This window comes from Sinohyriopsis cumingii, chromosome 17 (assembly GCF_028554795.1).
Source record: "Sinohyriopsis cumingii isolate HCF-2022 chromosome 17, ASM2855479v2, whole genome shotgun sequence".
In the NCBI taxonomy this organism is placed as follows: Eukaryota; Metazoa; Mollusca; class Bivalvia; order Unionida; family Unionidae; genus Sinohyriopsis; species Sinohyriopsis cumingii.
The window spans coordinates 67,814,603-67,833,186 of record NC_142977.1 but is presented as its reverse complement, the minus strand read 5'-3'; the positions used below and the strand labels follow the sequence as shown (position 1 = coordinate 67,833,186).

Below are 18,584 nucleotides of genomic sequence, written 5' to 3'. Positions count from 1 at the left end.
AAGAGAAAAATCAAGGAACACAAGATAATCTCTTCCGAAATATACATTGCGTTTAATTCTCATATACAACAGGAGCTGCTAGGAGTATCAGTTCGCATGTATCAGGGTCAGAGAGGATTGCAAAAGAGAGACATTCTGTGTCTGCGCATTTGTCTACCTTATTTGACCAATAGGCTCGCAAGAGAGAGTTTGTTTCTTGGGCGATTGGGAAACAAAGGTGATTAAGAGTGGATCGAAATCATTCCCCGAAAGTTGCTGTTGTTGTTGTTGTGGGGTTTAACTCCATTTGTCAGCACACGGAGAGCGCTTTAGACCACTCGGCCACTCGGGGCCCACTCCCCGAAAGTAATAAGAACATGTCGCAGGAACATGCGGTCCTGAGTTGAAGGAACAAACAGGCCACACATTTGAATCCCCTATGTCAGATATATAACGAATACGTGGAACGGTTCTATCTTTACATATTTGAGAATATTTTGCAGTAACTTGGATTATGTCTTTTGTTACAGGTCACATAGTCCGGTATTAAAGTCTTGAAACAAAAGCTCAATAATCCAGGTCATATGATCTTGAGAGAAAGCTTCTCAGCATTGGGATAATTCAATTTATCCGATTCATCAGAGAGATGATCTATAAGGAACATTTAAATTTAACACCGAAGTTGCTGTTCAGCAGGAATGTGCAACTTTCTCCACGATGAGGCCCGGATAAGCAATTTTGAAAGCCACACGGTACAATTTACATGTGGTACTAAACCAAGCAGCTGTCTGTGTGTTGCATATGACTAATGCACAGTTTAGGCAAGCGTGTAATGCTTGCCTATAAATTAGATAGTTTCCCGGATCCAGACATACCGATATATCATTTGAAGGATATTGCCGTAAAACTGTTAGAAACATGATCAGACTTATTGCCTTTTTGTTGACGCTTATGTTCGTCATGATTTTACAGTCGCAAGTCCATGGATCCTGCACATTAAGCCCTGCACAGGTGACCGAAATAGGTGAGATAATGGTTTATGTTCATTTATTCATTAATTCACTGATTTCAGCCATTCGTTCAGTCCCTTCTCCCTCAGTCACTCCTTCACTTATTCATGTATCTATTTATTTCAGTACATATGTATGTTTCATTTACAATTATCAGCAAATTGACAATTTTTGCACCTCTATACTGTTACGTGACTATAAATACAAAATTCATGTACTGTACACATCTTTATTGATATCCGCAAAAGACTACACGATTGAAACTTTCATAGTCCTTCCTGCAACACAGGCGTCACATAATTACAACACGATGCTTCTATGTTTCAAATTGATGTTAAGGCCTGCGATCGAGTGTTTTGTTTTGTTCGCAAACGTATATTTGCCTTGCGATTCAGATAAAACGTTTGGCGAGTTTATTATATGGGTTCAATTAATGACCTGTATTGTCAAAAGTGCTAGAACATGAAATATGTTTAGCTTGATGGATTGGAATGCTTATACGCCAATATCCGTAGCTTTCGACTACGAACTTGGTTTAGTTTGCAAAGGGCATGGCAATATCATGCCATATTTAAAACATATTACGTCACTTAGAACAGTTTACGTTTGAAGGAGACTATTGATTTCATATCTGCAGAGATTGCACATTCTGATAGGTCAATAATTCATACTGTAGAGGGGAGTGACCATCATCTGACCATAATGGTCAACAATGGTAATGTAATGTAATGTAATGTAATCTAATCTAATCTAATCTAATCAGTTGAACCTGAACTAAGTTTAAATATACCCTAAAAATGTAACAACAACAAATACAAATATCGAGTGAATGGGCTTACAAGCAAATTAGAAGACCTGGATCATTTTGGAAATAAATTTTATAAATATACGTTGTCTGAATAAAAAAACAGATGCACTACATACTATCTCTGTACTTACCAAACTCTCTCAGAAAACGATATCAGTAAGATGTGGAATATCACGGTCAGTCTTTACTGAACAACATTATAACAACTCAAATATGACACGATTTCGTTTAGCATATCATACTTATTTGTGTTCAACTGAACACGTCCCAGAGTGTAACATTGAATGTGTCCCTGATAATAAAAGACAGTGACATGCTCTGGGTATTTTATTCTTCTATTTTCATAACAAGAACAAGTTGTTTTTTTTTAAATGACTCAATATTTGGTAATGATTTAATTAACTTTTTTTTTACCTTTTTCTACTTGGCGATTGTACAAAGCGTAACTATGGTTCCTCAGAAAGTAGAACTGGCAATATTTCAGACAAAATAATATGGTTATATTATAATAATGACGTGCATTTACAGCGGTTTTGAACGCATTGTGCTCCAAAGATACAAGGATGCAAGTTTAGATCATTTGTGTTCAAGAAACAGGCACATACCTGTATGATTACAAGAAAACTATCTGACGCACAATATTCTAGATTTACTTTGGACTCACAATAATCATAGAAAGCTGAAAGCGTCCCAAGTGTTATTGTCTCTTATTTAGAACATTCTGGATATATATATATATATATATATATATATATATATATATATATATATATATATATATATATATATAAGCCCCTATATTTGATTGAATGTTGTCAGTGTCTCTGAAAAGAATAATTAAAATACTACCCGGTGGCATTTGAAATTCAAAATAAAGAATGCATGATCCTAGTTAAAGGGTACTATCCATTTAAATAATACAAACTTCGTGTTGTAATCATATATATACATATGCATTTCACCGGCTTTCTCTATGTATCCAGCCCTTCTTATTCTATAATGTAGAGTTCATACATGTCATGGCTAATTAGCCTCATGCAATACACACCATGTACTTTACTGACCAGCGTCCATGTCAATATAGAAAGTGGGTAAGTGAAACAAAACTTGCCTACTACATTACTTAATGCTCACAACAGAACTACTTGTAAAAGCAAATAAATAGAATGTTGACTGTGATTAACTCTTTTAAAAGCATTGTCTACAACAGGTAAAAATTAAAACAATTACAAAAAGAACGTTGGGGTTATATTGACGAACAGCCTTTAAATTAATTTTAAAAAGGTTTGTAAATGACATTTCCCAGGTTTCTGATAATATGGTTGTACTAGAAATAAAATTAATTTGTACATACCTGTCCTAATCCTAAAACAGACTAAATATGTATTCGATTCCAGTCAGGAAATAACTTGGAGAATCAATGCAGTTATAGATATCTTGAAGTACATTAAATTGAAGTGGCAGTTGGAGTTAAACAGGAATAAAGCGAGGCATGTTCCTTCTACCACTTTCGCTATGCAAAATATGCGATGATATAATTAATTTTTAAACAGCATTTCCAAATTCTTGTATTGTAATCAGATTTAGTGCCAAGTATAAGTATCATTGCCTCAAAATGAATTTAAAAATTCAAATAATCATTATTACTTTAACGTCTCGGTTTTGTAGCAAAATCTTTCAAATTCTCTTTAAATTGCATTAGGAGCGAAAACAACCACATTTATGTCATAGAACACACACACAGCAGATGATAACCTACGATGTGGTGCATGCATTATTTGGGCTAAAGGAAGTAATTAAAACACATACATATGTTATATCTAAAAATGATAGTATATGTAGTAGCCAGAAATGGGTATGCATGGTCAATAGTTTACATTACGGGATATTAAAACAGTATTTATATTCCGTAAACGTCTTTCGTCTGTTATATTACACACCTAGTCATGGGGCAAGTCTAAAATGCTAAGCATTTACGATAGTGACATGACAAAGCATTACATGTTTTAAGATACTCAAGCAAATATTCTAACACATAATTTAAATAGTGTGCGCTTAACGTCTGGCTTTCAGTCCTTTGTTTATAATGTGTGTGTGTGATTTCGATTTTTAACGTAGCTTTAACAATTTTTCAGTCATATCGCTACGATGTCTGCAGTGTAGCAGATTAATGTGATGACTAGCACTGGGACACCATGCCACAGACATGTAGCATGATGTCCCACCCAGTCACATTATCCTGACACCAGGCCTACCAGTCCTAACACTAACCTTTTAATGCTGAGCGCCAAACAAGGCAGCTGTTAGTACCATTTTTGTAAGTCTTTGGTATGACTCGGCCGGGGATCGAACCCTCGACCTCCTGCATCCGAGTCGGATGCTCGAACCACTGGCCACCGGAGCGGTGTTTCTAATATGTGTTAAATATATAAGAAGATGAAACGAAAACTAATGTTTCCTTTACATAATATGTTATTTATTACGCTTACATAGATGGAACAGCGGTACAGCAACAGTTCGTAAATAACTATATTTTACAAAATGTATGTACGATAATATTACACTGAGAATATTAATCTTTGAGAATATTATTCTAGCATGTCTTTGTTATTAAAATGTAAATATAATTGTACGTATATTGGCAGGCTAGGAAAACGTGTAATATACCTGTTGAATATAAAAGTTATGGAAAATCCGGTTTTGCAATAGCCCCAAGTCACAACCACACTGCTTTTTCTTGCTTACAAGGTAATAATTGAAAAGCCTGGCACATGCTCTCCTGATCTGCATATCAAATGAATGATAAAATATAATAAAACCGCCAGCAGGTGTATAGCTAAGTTGAATATATTTGTATTGTCCAAATGATGTAGTACTTATTGTGATGAACACTTTCTATGCTGCAGTAACAGTGTCTAAAATCCATGGTTAGTGCAGCGGTTGACCCAGACCACTATAGCGTGGAATATATATTGTCTGGTGTTTAAATAAATCACATGCTAACTTAGCTTTGTCTACATATGTGCACATTTTCGAGATGTGTTAATCTGATTTTTTTAAACGGGAGAATTGATTGCTTTCTAAATTTTTCTTTCCTATATTTTTTAATAATCTAGCGCATACTAATACAAATGACATTACATTTTTACATTCATTTCCCCATCCCCCGCCACACACGTACTGATTAGATGAATAAATAAAAAAATAATTAATTAAATTGCACATTATCTTAGGTTGCAATAAAGGACTTTGCCTGAATATGGTTTGCAAATTAGTACACATGCTCTTCAAATCTTTAATATTAGTTTTGAATTTAAACAATTTTAGAGACTTGTTACTCTTTCAATAAATCACGTGCGTGAGCTGATTTAAATCGTTAACTTAGATACATATGTACGTGCGGGAGATCACAATAGCCCCAGGTCATACCCATCTGCTTTTACTTTGATTTAAGATAAACACTGATTAGACCGACTCATGGTAATTTTTCTTTGCATATCAAACACATAAACAAAGAAACCGCCATTGGCGGTACAGCCAGTTTGCGCAGTTTTGTTTTATCTCAATGATGTAGTACTTCTCATGAAGTATCCTGTATATTTAGCAATATTATTTAGCAGTAACAGTGTCTGAGACCTGAGACACTAATCTGAATACAATCAATGATGCCGATCATAAAAGCTTGAAATTTGGGTCATGGTGACTTAGTTCTAATTGAAGAATATCGTATTGCACATTCTAGCATGTACACAGCTAGTCACACTAATCAGCAACATATGTGTCATAGAAACTCTGGTATGCACAAAGGGTAATACAGGCCACAATGGTGTGAATATAAGTCGCACTAAGACAATTTTGACATAAATATAAACCAGAATGCAACTTATTACGCCCTGGGATTCTAATGTGTTAGACATTGGCGGAGTACGGCGAAGACTTGACACATAGCCATTTACTGGATCAGAAGATATGGTTTATTAATTGCAAACTAAATGTAACCTCATCGGAAGCAGTCAAGCAACTTTTTTTGCAAAGAGCCTCATACGCACGCGCGATCTTGTCAGTAAGTGGAGTGACTCCACTGTATTCATAATAGTCAGAATTGGTAACAATACAGCTTCCTTTTCATACAATACTGACACTTAATTTGGATTTTATTAAAATGTTTCTACTATGTTTATTTTTGCACTGACGTCATTGTCTAACGTTTAACAACATAACAACAAAAAGACTATTTATGCGTTTCTTAAACAGTGCCAAACATTTTAAAAGTTTATGTACATCTATCTAAGAAGATGATTAAGGGAAACTGGCTGTTACAGTGGTTTGGAATATCAATGAACATATGAAGTAAGGGAAACTGGATGTTGTAGCTGTTTGAAAAACTAAAGTAAAGTGAGGTAATAAAAATTCACTGTCGGAGGATTTGGAAGACATGAAAGAATGTGAGGTGCGACACTAGTTGTTGTAGGTTCTTAAAAAACCTAAGGGAACCTGGCTCTTGTTGGGGTTTAGTGGACCAGAGGAAAAAATTAAGTATACGAAACTGGTTGCTGTATGGGTTTATTAGACCCTGGGCATAATAAAATATCTGATGGTTTTTACTCCTCCCCATTTTATATCAATAGTGATCGATATATGCAGTGATTCACTGAGTTTAATGCTGCCAATTAAAAACACTAGTCATTAATTTCATGTCCAAATTAGAAATTGTTCTGAAAATAATAGTTGAATTTGGTATACTTGAAACTAGCATTTTCGTGGTCATAACATTTCTAGAATTTAATTACTTTATTATTTCTTCCGTGTAGATGAAACATATAACTGTTGTGAACTTACTATGTTTGTAAAGTGATGGTAAACAATATCACAAAACATATCCAGTCAACAAAACAAAAGTACGTAGAAAGCAAAATATGACGAATAAGATAAATAGAAGATTAAATATATGACACACAGGAAAGAGAAAGAAAAATAAGCGACAGAAAATAGCTGACGATTATTCAAAAAAATAAATAAATGGGAAGTTGAGCGTTTTTAACCGAGGTACTATTTTGAATCAATTTTAATTCATACAGTTGTGTTATTAACACACAAGTATATTTCATAATGAAACAATTCTGTATTGTTCCATTAAAAACTGTACTAGCAATTGATCATAAAAGCTGATTATATTTTTACTTTAAACGAATAACTCTATAGGCTTAACCACCAGAGTGTCTCGAATTCAACAGTTGCTGGAGTAAAATGTCTGCAATTCTTCACCTCTCTCTCTCTTTCTCTCTCTCTCTGTAGTGACTTGAACATACGGAGTCTTAATAATTTTAATTTCTGTCTACATATAATGATATACATGTAGCTTGGAAAATAATTGGCAACAATGGGACTTTAATATCGATAAGTCTGCTTCACGCATGCATGTGCATCAAGAGAAAAATGCGTCTTAGGATGAGAACAAAGTTTTACTAATATAATATGAACACGAATGAAATATATAAATGTGAAACTTCCTCGTTGACTACAGGATATTAGCTATCGTTTTTATTTTGCAAATTGCATGTATTGTGAAAATAGAAACACGGATTTGCGTGTATTCTGTCGTCGTGCACACAATCATTCATGAATTAGAAGATTTTATACATTGCATCATCATTTGACGTTCTAGAGATAAGGAAATCACTAGTTTGTTATTGTCTCTTTTTCGTTATGTTGAGACGTCAAGGTCATAGTCCCGCTACATGTACCAAAGATGCACACCCTACATGTACTGAATAATCCACGTGCTTAATAAACAATCATGATAAACTTCATACTTAACAAAGGTTGAAAATTCAGGGGTACTCATAGGGACGTCACATGAACTCGAGTGAAGAAATCTGCCAAAGCTGCACATGGCCATTAAAATATTTTGACATGTACAATTAAACTGAAATATATTGTTAAACGTTAACAGATATTGTATAAATTGTAATGCTTAATGCTTTCGATATCAGGGATATCGGTGTCTCGTGTTTTCTTTTAACGTTGTAGCATTTTCTTGATAACGAATATACGTAAAAAGGTAATAACTCTGTCAACAATTGCTTGGAAAAATACGCTTAACGCAGAGATCAGCAGAGTATAGCGTGTTGCAGCCCTCAAAGTACGCTTACAACAGAGGTTACGTGGCTAAACGCCAAACGTAAATTAGAAAAGATTAGGTTAATGCAATGGTAAGCGCATGTCATTACACTATAAAACATGTCAAAGTCACCTTGGTTTCTCAAGAGTACTAGTACTCATCATGCCCAATATTTATATAAGTCATGGCACCCTTCAAGCAACAGTGACTGAAAAGGACCCAGCATGTGTGTACCGATATCGTGAAAGAAGATATTACTCATTCCGATTGTTCCAATGTCTTCCCATGTTTGCTGATATTTTTTAATGTTAGGTGTATTTTCTGAGTTACTGAATGTTTTATAGATATGATGGACCGGAACTATCTCCATGTGAGAATCCTCGTGTGTATCATTTTCCAGTTCCGCTGGTCCATTTGGGAACATTATTTCGATTTCGCTTCTGGCTTTCTGATCTATACAAATTCGCTTTTCTTTCGTAGATAATTCGTATCTTCAAATCAAAACAAAATGAAAGTTTGCATGATTCTCAATACTGCCATTTATGATTTGTTCATCCGTTATTTATTTTTCTAATGCAAGCATGTTTACTACTAGTTTGCAACTATCAAACTGATCGCCATATCCTTTTTGTTTGACATGTGCATACTGGTTGCCAAAAAGTCTTCTGATCTTCAAAACCTTTTCGACTATGTGTATGCCATCTTGTTTTATCGCATAGGGATTATATTTGTCAATAAACGATTCCTCTTTTTCCACACATTTGGAGACTTCCAGTTTGAATACAATGGGTTCACCTAAAATTACTTTTCTGACTTTGAATATTTCCTTAGTAATATTAGGGAGATAGCTCAGTGCAAATCGTACCTTCTATTTTTCATTCTGGCTCTTTTATAAATATGTATTTAATAGTGCTAAATGTATTAACTGAGTAATAACCAAGCAGTTTAATCTAGATATTTTATGTTTAATATCTTGCTGTTTAATCATTTATATTCATGTGTGATGTGTGTTATTGCCAAGAGACCATTTATTGTCGAGGCAATATCTTTAGGATAAAGTAAACCAATGTTCTATTAAATTTTATTTAATAACTTCAACATGTAAGTGTTTATAGTTCTTTCAAATAATTCTGCATACTTTTGAAGTACGTTATGTTTTCCTGGTCTTGCAAAGTCCTTAAATACAATTCTTTTGAAGCTCCGTTTATCCACGAATCTGTTTTATGCAGAATTTGGAAACTTCTTATACATTCTCTTGCTTTAATTATCGTCTAAGGGCTGATTCGTATTTTGAGAAACAATTGTCATCGCCATTTTATATGCTTGCACTTCTTCGATGCCTGTATGACACCGATCATCCAAATGAATTACATATACTTTTTTCATAGGAAATTTGTTTTTCTTCTGACCGTACGTAAATAATTCAAAGTAAACATTATTTTAGTTTAGCTTAGTGCATTTTCTTTTTGTAAAGTTTAGTTTGATCAAATAGATGATTAATATTTGCATAAGCAACCTGAATTGCTGGATCATAGAATGAAGTTCACAAATACTGTTCCTTGTGGATCATTAAAATGGTATGCCTGATAAGTTGTCTTTATGCATTTTTGACTGAGCATCTTTCTGCAACGGGTACTTTTCAACACACCAAAATGGACATCTGTCTACAAGATGTACTTTGCGACTAACCAAACGGACATCTTAAACGTGTTCGTTTCAATAAGTCAAATGGACATCTATCAACAACGGGAAGGCTTTAACCAGTCAACTGGATATCTCTTTACAACGGGTACTTGTCTGAAATGTAAATTGGAACTTTGTGACTCTACTGAAACATATCAATGATATCAGATTAATTGACACATATGAATGATATCATATTTATGTCGGATTATGACATTCTTACGGGCAATTAAAACGTCGATATTTCGTATTATAAATCACCATGTGCTCTTTCAAATTGAAGGTATTTTGTTATAAATCAATCTATTTGTATCAAATAAATGCAGACTGAGTCTGTATACTTTACCAACTATTTGAGCCGTATTAAAATTTAACCGTGCACAACTCAGTCATTTTTACCGATAGCTAGTACGTAGTTTATTCCTTTGTCAGTAACACGATTGAAACATCCTTTATTATAAATGATTATGCCTATCTAGTCGTTGTCGCGATCGGATGCAATCTGTAAATCAATACATCCACGCTTTTATTTTCTTTAACAGCACTATTATTAGAACAAAATCTGCAAATATACACACGTGATATTTTTATGCCGAGATTATTGCTTTTATAATCATTTTATAACCTTCAGAATCAACCTAATTCTTGAATATGTCCGCAAATCAAACCATCTTCGTTGTAGAAATACTTAAAGAAGAAAATTAACACTTGAACAATGTTTATCTTGGCTAATACGAATCCAAAATCACGAGCCAGCTAAGCTCAAAATTTAAGTTGCGTCAGAATTGTTGCAGGATATCATTTTCAAGTTCGAAATCTTGTTGAACTGATTTTAAATATTTTCAGTAACCCGTTTGGCAAAGCAGTGGAAAAATCGCATCTAAGTGTGCTGATCAAGTATCATCGACCTTGTCGTCATCTGGAAAAATGTACAGAGGATATATATATATATATATATATATATATATATATATATATATATATATATATATATATATATATATATATATATATAGAGAGAGAGAGAGAGAGAGAGAGAGAGAGAGAGATAAAAGTATATAAGTATGGTGGCGATGTATATAAGAAAGTCATTGATATGAAGTACACGGAATATTAATATGCGTGATAAATTCAAACATGTCGCAGATTAAATTCTCACTAAATCGTTTTGGATTAAAACACAAATGTGAACAAATTGTTTTACTTATAGTGTAAATTAAATTTAGAATCTGAGTTTTATACGTAGTGTTTTGTTTGATGGAGAAACATAGCAAGAACAGTGCAAATAAATAAAACTAGGTGAATCACATATGATTATTCAATGGATCATATTGCCATTGTAAACCATTATTATATTAGTCCTTATTAAATTACAAAAAGGCATTAAAACGAATTTAAACCAGTTAGTATCAAAAGATCGCACCATATTAAAGCTAATTTATATTTGATTTGAACCATTATAATAAAATGTAGAAAGTTTCAAACGTATAAATTGGATTAAAATAACTGATGAACTGAAAGACATCGTATACAGGAAATATTTTTAAAAAAGGTTTAAGCAATATACTTTGCACACCATCTACCTTAAATGATTTCCGAAAACAGACACCCATAAACAGAAATGCACAAGAATCGACTTAATTACTAATCATAGCCTCATGAAACTCCCATTACTGTCACCAAGCAAATATTACAAGATATCAATGAAAGACAATGGTATTTTATAGCCTGCCGCTGAGAAATGGGTACATGTTTTGAAAACTTTGCAAGAAAATATGATTGCGCAGAACCTGCCGCTGAGAAATGGGTACATGTTTTGAAAACTTTGCAAGAAAATATGATTGCGCAGAAAGTTGAAAGTCGAATATCGGAAGTGAAATGAGACAGTGAAGAATGATAAAGCCATTTTTATTCTAAGGGAACATGCTATTACGTTCTTTGCTTTTATTATGTTTCATCCTTCCAGACTCCAAAGAGATAGTGACGTGTGAATATGAAGGCTTGAAGTTAATGCAAGGGTCCAACTTCAAGACGACCGACTGTTTCTCATGCAGCTGTTATAGCTGGGGACTTTCGTGCTGCGGGTGAGTTACGTCTTGTAACATCTACGTGGTACTGTTAAATTGATATGTTACGTCGTGGGACTTGGAGATTGTCATACATAAATATTACACTCTGAATTTAATTTTACAACCGGTTAGTGCCAACATCCAACAGCCGTTTTACTATGAAAGCAAGATTTTATTAAAGATTAATCAAACACGAGTGAAGACAGAGTGCCGGATAATAGGACGATATATTGATTCTGTCATTCCTTTTGTTAAAATCAGTACCTGGACAAGCAGGGCTATCTGAATTTGAAAAAAGAACTGATTACAGTGCTGTTGACTCATGCTTCACTTCATTCATTTCTCATATGCTTCTTGTGCAGGTGGTGTTTTTTTCTTTCGCTTCTCAAGGTGAGGTTTAGATTTGAAGTAAAATTACTAACCCATGCGATAATTTAATTTTATAGTACACCTACGCCATACGAAATAGATGGTAACTTATAAATATCCATTTCCTGTACTATTTGCTTTTAAGACAGCGCAAACGTGATAGTGTTTTTAACATGCATACCGCTATTCTCTAAGATACAGTCTCTTCTACTTTCGGTTCCTAAGTGATCAACACTCACGCACTAAATTAGCGAGAGAGAAACAGTATGTGGATTTATTTTTGCTGTTTTTGTTTTTAACTGCATATCCACAATTCAAAGGCCATTTATTGTCGAGGCAATAGGATTGATGTGTCACTACCAGAATTACACCGCAGCTGGCGGTTTGTGCCGATCTGAGAAGGATTCAATATTTCGAATAACGACATATAATTTTGATACAAGTTTTTGGCCTTAATTGAAGACTCACACTATCATGCTGACACCGGTGCTTTTAATTTCGTTACTATTTATAGTAGCTGGTAACAAGGACATTGACACCACTGCTACTACTGCCACTACTACCACTACTAATACTATTGCTAAAACAGTAACATTTCTTTTTCTTCTTAAGGCTTTATATGCTACTGAGAGCTTTTGATGGTATTATTATTATTATTATTATTATTATTATTATAGTCTCTTGTCACCGATTGCTTTGGTGGCCTAAGTGTGAAAGTGCCCCTTTGATACTGGAGGTCATGGGTTCGAAACCCGGATGAGTCATATCAAAGACGTATACAAATAGTAATATCAGCTTCCTCAGTTTGCGCTCAGTATTAGGAGGTTAGCGTTAGGGCTGGTCGGTCTGGTGTCAGGATAAGTGACTAGGTGGGACATGATCCAACACGTCCGCGGCATGACGCCCAAGTTCTAGACACCTCTGTAAACTGCCACACTGCAAATATCGAAGCGATATGACCGAAAAATTAATAAAGCTACCTTAAGAATCTAAATCACACACAGAAACATAGAAACAGACAAACACTTATTCTAACCACCAGTTTGATTTTGGGTAGCATTATTCGACAGTCAATCGTTAATGATTCAACTATACAAACAAATATCTCTGTAAGGTTGCATATTTATATGAATAAATCATAATGAAACAATTATATACTTTTGCTCTGCAGATAAAACAGTGCATGATTCATTTATTTTAATAAATAGTGCACTTACAACCACTAATTACATTTTATAATTTAATGGTGTCATGTCATTAGTGTTTGATATGTAGTCTTAATAACATCAAACCAGGGGTTCATTTAGAATTAATTCTACATGGGATTTCATAATTTAGCTATGATGTGAATTGAATGACATAAAATGTCTGGAAGAAAATATTGAAAAATTATAAAGAGCTTCCACAAAATAGTTACACTTTTTTATTCTTATCCCCGTTGTCAGAAAACTTCAATTAGAAACAATGGAATGATTACAAAGAACAAAATCCATAAATGTAGTCTCTAAAATTTGTTATGCTCTAAATAAATTACGCTAGACAATAACGAAATGCTTATATCGATTAGATAGTTTTATATTAGTATATTTGTCGCCACGAACGTACGATCTTACCTGTTTTGACATTTTTACCGAAAGTGTAGAATAAAAATTAGCTGGCTTACTTTATCAGTTGGGAAGTAAGGCATTGCTTCAGGAACTGTAACCAAAGAGGGAACTCCTGTCGAAGCGATCTATTTACGAACCGGTATATGGTTGGTACTAGCCCTTGGGGCTATGTCTGCACACTTTGCCCTTTGGTAACACTGATTTTGTTAAAGGTAGTTGTGTTTAGGCCTGACATTTACAGAGATAGAGAGTGTGAGAGAGAGAGAGCTTTGAAACCTTTTACTTAACCGTTTGCAGACAGTACCGACTTAGAGCGATGACACTTAAATTTTATATTCGATTAGATTTAGGTTTAGTCTCATGAAAAATAATAAAACTGTGGTTGAAGATCGAAAATGGTGCAGTCCATTTCTCCCCATCTTTGCTTTCGTATTTTTAAAGAGTGCATGCGGAATCTGTACAGATGGCTTGCATTCTACACTCTTTTCCTGGCTTGACACCACAATATTCGCACAGCCTCAAGCTCACACGCAACCAATAGTGAATTTACATGTTCGTTAGGTCATCTACAGGATGACTCTTTCTCTTGGCTAAAATAGAATCGGACTCCTTGTGGATATTTGATAGCTTCGTCTAGGATAATCGTGAGCTATTCTTGCCCACACAAAGTTATCAAGTAGGACTTTATATATATGGTATATGATTGTTTGTAGCTGTGTGTCGGCAAGATCACTATGAAGCATTGTCGGCTAATACAATTTCAGCAACAAAAATGAGGCCATCATCTTTGCACTGCGATCTCACGTGTGATTGCAGTACAGGCTGCAATGATTAATTTAATATTCCAATCCACGCCACACTTATACTGAGATTCACGGCCAGCAGAGTGGTATCAGCACCATCGACCACATTTACTGCACGACTGAGTTTACTATACATATTAGGTCATTATTTCGCTTAATTGCGTTGAAACAGCTTCCATCTCGCCAACAAAATTTAAATCTGGTTACTCAGTTTTGAGTATATATATATATATATATATATATATATATATATATATATATATATATATATATATATATATATATATAATCAGCTGCGTCATATGAACATTTATTTGATATGGACGGGGTTGGATGGGATAGCTTCTCTAAGAACGCACACCTCTAACCTATTAATGTGGCTCATTGGAAAGATGGCGTTGATGTCAAAGGAGAAGTGAATTTGCCTGAGATTACTAGATCGGTAAATTATAGTCTTGTCACTACGGTCATTAACACGCTTGCCACTTTATAGCTGTATATACCATGTTGCCATGCTATAGCTGTATATACCATGTTGCCATGCTATAGCTGTATATACCATGTTGCCCTGTTTTAGCTGTATATACTATGTCTTTGTAGGATGCTTCAGATTGAGACGTTATATTGAAACATTCCTTTCATGCAGTCAATTGTTCTTGTCGTTCCTTAGATTAAAGTAATTCCGCTTAGAAATTGTTTCATTGATACCCACCCAAAGCAATCAGACACAAAAATTGACCGAGGTCTAGGGATTGGTTTGTTTTCCTGCTACTTTCGTCAGTATAATTTCTTGCGTTTACCTAGTCACCTTATTGTAGGCTATACCCAATCGGCATCTTATCAATACCGGCCCGAAAGAGGGTTTCATCTGTTGCTCTTTGGTCTCATTTGCTTCAATGGAATTGACACTCATTCTTCTACTTCAGTAGGGCATCTTTACGACCTCTGTAGTTGGTCATTTCAAGGGCTTTAGGCGTGTTGTGATAAACACTCGTGCGACACAACACGTCTTAACATGGTAAGGGAAGGTCACCAAAGCTCCATGATGCCAATAATATCTCTATATGCAAATGACCTCGGGGTGAAGGCAATTAGATATTTGTGATAAATAACCTGTGTATCATATATTAAAATCATATGATAGTCGTCAGGTTTCAAAACCTTAACATCAATGATGTAATAGTGCCCTGCACTGCTAGACTGGCATTTTGTTTTGCTGCAGACATGTTATAGTAGTAACCATACAAGTGAACAATCATCGACCGTTTCATTTTCAAAGTCCAAACGATCAGCCAAAAGCTCGAGGGAAATACGTTGGGTGTGTCGTTGATGTTGATGTTTTGGGCGTATACAATATTCTTTCTCATATACAAGTTTCAAACGGATGCCTGGTGTACACTATTGTAATATTCGTCTCTACTCAGACAACATACTGTAGTTTGAAACCATATTTTGGCTATAGATAATCGCCAAAGTATTAAAAGTGACATCAAAATTACCCCATCTTCCAGACCTATTTGTTGAACAAGCTTTGCTTTAGGTGCGGTGCGTTTTTAGTGCCAATGGCTATATGTCATGATTGTCTACAGTCATGCAAAAGAAGAAAGACACAACCGGTGATTCATGCACCTGCACATGTCCAATCGCGAACAAGAGGTGTCTTCGATCACATCACAGTAGGCATCATGCTAACAACAGAATATCAGTGTGCATGTACAGGAGGAGCCTAAAGTAAATCTTCGCTATGGAGGTCTGTGCTCTGACTGTAAACAAAACAATTACATCTTGCATAAAGATAACCTAATAAGTATGAAGATTGACTTAAAAATTCATTCCAGCATGCAGAATTCTTTGTTGAATACCAGCAGTCAAATTTATTTCAGGTACTGTACGCTACTACCACCGATCGCACCTGACACGATTTCCCACATACATTTTGTTTTTGAAGGAACACAAACAAAAATCAAGGGAACAACTGTCGTTGGATACTTTCTGTAGTAGCTTGGTCCATTAACATGTTTTGTCATCTTTCCATAAAGGGATGACAGTCCGTTCCACTGGTTATGATTGTAGCTCTGTTCGCAAAACGGGCGATACTACAACATTCCAACAGTTAACCCCATTTATGACTGCATGTATTCCTCAAGTACATTATATTAGTTCTGTAGCATTAGTGTTAGCAATTAGTTGCTCGATCTCATCAACTCACAATACGATGGTAGTATCATTCTGGAAATTGACCGTCACCTTTAGTTTGTCTGCTGCCTAGAATTGTTTGTTGAGTGTACTTTGCAAGGCTACTACAGAATTTACCTCTGGTCGTCAACACGTTGCTGAAAGTTAGACCATGTATCGCGGACAGTTCATTTTCGAGTGCAACTTTTATCATATATGTCTTATCATTGAGAAAAACAGAAGCGTTGGCTGTGGGCTGCTTGTACTGGATCAGTGGCTCCATACACTTTTACTATGGATTTATTTTACTATTGAGTAGATCATTCCTGTTTAACACAAGTGGGTAGATTTCTTTAAAGCCTGGCCGCGTTATTCATATCCACGTTGCTCCTGAATTGCTTGCTGAACCTTGGTATGAAGCATATCCTGGTATTCTTTGGATGCGATATCAATCTGCCATGTTGATTGCAAACTGATACTGGAGTTGGGACTTGTATTGTGATTGTAACCGATAGTTGAGTTTAAAACTGGATTAAGGGCCCTTTTCGCCAGTAGAGCTTCCATTAAATCTTAACGACTTGCCGATTCTCAAAAGGTCTCACTCTGATGACATCTTCGTCAAGTTGCAGTTCTTATTAGAAGCACGTTCTGACTTCCCACCTGAGAAATAATGCCGGGTGTTGAAGGAAATAATGTTAGTTGTCTGTTTGAGGCATGCGAGTTGGGCAAGTCAGTGAGGAAAGATGGTCGTAAGGAAATGTAAATTTTGCTGAGGTCAAGGGTTTTGTTGAAGAGTATGATGAAAATACAAATATCTGCGTAGAGGCGAAGGCAACCCTCGTTTAGTTATCTTAAATTCATCTAGACAACGATGCATATATGTTGTGGGAAACGTATTTTGTATTTTGGTTTATGAAACAAATGGGTCCCTCAAGGTTTATAAAAGCTTCTATTCTCCTGTAGCTCCATCTGTCATGACGTCAGCTAAAATAAATAGATGTTCTGTAAGGAGCAAAATATACCAGCATGAAAGTCTTATGGGTTTAAGATTATTTCGTAAGAGTCAGTTACAGACAGAACATTTTATTTCTAAATATATGGGTTAACAGTCATCGAAAAAAGATAAACATTTGTAATTTTAGCTCGAGAAACATCCTTGTAGTTTGTTATCATTTTAGCAGATCGAACGGATAACTTGATCGCTAAAATGAAAGTAATTTTATTGATAAGAAGCTACTAAGTGCTTCAGAACGAAAATATATTAGTGCATTTTTGCGAACTTTGCATATAGAAATTAAACGTAGAATTTATCACCTGACCGTTAGCAATTGAAAATAAAGAAATAATCACATAATGAAATACATAAATGAATAAGTTTTCCCGTTAAAATTAATTGCGCTCATGGTTTTCTTTTAGATACTTATTTTATGCTTAATTATATCAGATTAGGCGTATATCTGATGATGAAAGCTTTTCATGTTATGTATTTACAGGTTTGGAATCAAAGCTGGTGTGATTAGCGTTCCAAGCGGATTCAAGGTGATTCAGTATGGATGTGACTTCAAGATCGTGAAAGAAGGAGACGGAGAGGAGAGTATACCCATGGATGAAGCAGACGTGCCCATTGAAAAAATGCGCGTTTAAATGAATGAATGCAGGATGGATCTACACTCCACTTGTATCGCTTCTCGGAATTATTAATAAAGTCTGAGTGCAGCCTTTTTATATTCATTTTTCAGTCATTTTCAACTCATTCAATCTTTCATCATCAAATGATTAGTTGCTTACTTTATTAAGTAGTTGTTTTAATATTCACGTTGAAGTTAATAACTTCATGAACTATAGAAATATAAGAAGCTGAAGAAGATAACTTTTAGGCTGATTAATTAGATAATAGGTCGTACGTATAAAACGTAGTACCCTTGTTTGATCTAGCTGCGTATATACGTTGCAGTTACAT

The 18,584-nt window shown here is 34.9% G+C and overlaps 1 protein-coding gene across 1 annotated transcript; it reads left to right on the top strand.

The window, feature by feature from the left end:
• Positions 1–861: 861 nt before the first annotated feature.
• LOC149779158 (uncharacterized) lies at positions 862–18,345 on the top strand. The gene is made up of 3 exons (XM_089938576.1): positions 862–1,003; positions 11,568–11,685; positions 18,118–18,345. Exons 1-3 carry the CDS (start codon positions 898–900, stop codon positions 18,266–18,268), a joined length of 375 nt encoding a protein of 124 aa, XP_089794702.1. The 5' UTR covers positions 862–897; the 3' UTR covers positions 18,269–18,345.
• The last annotated feature ends 239 nt before the right edge of the window (positions 18,346–18,584 follow it).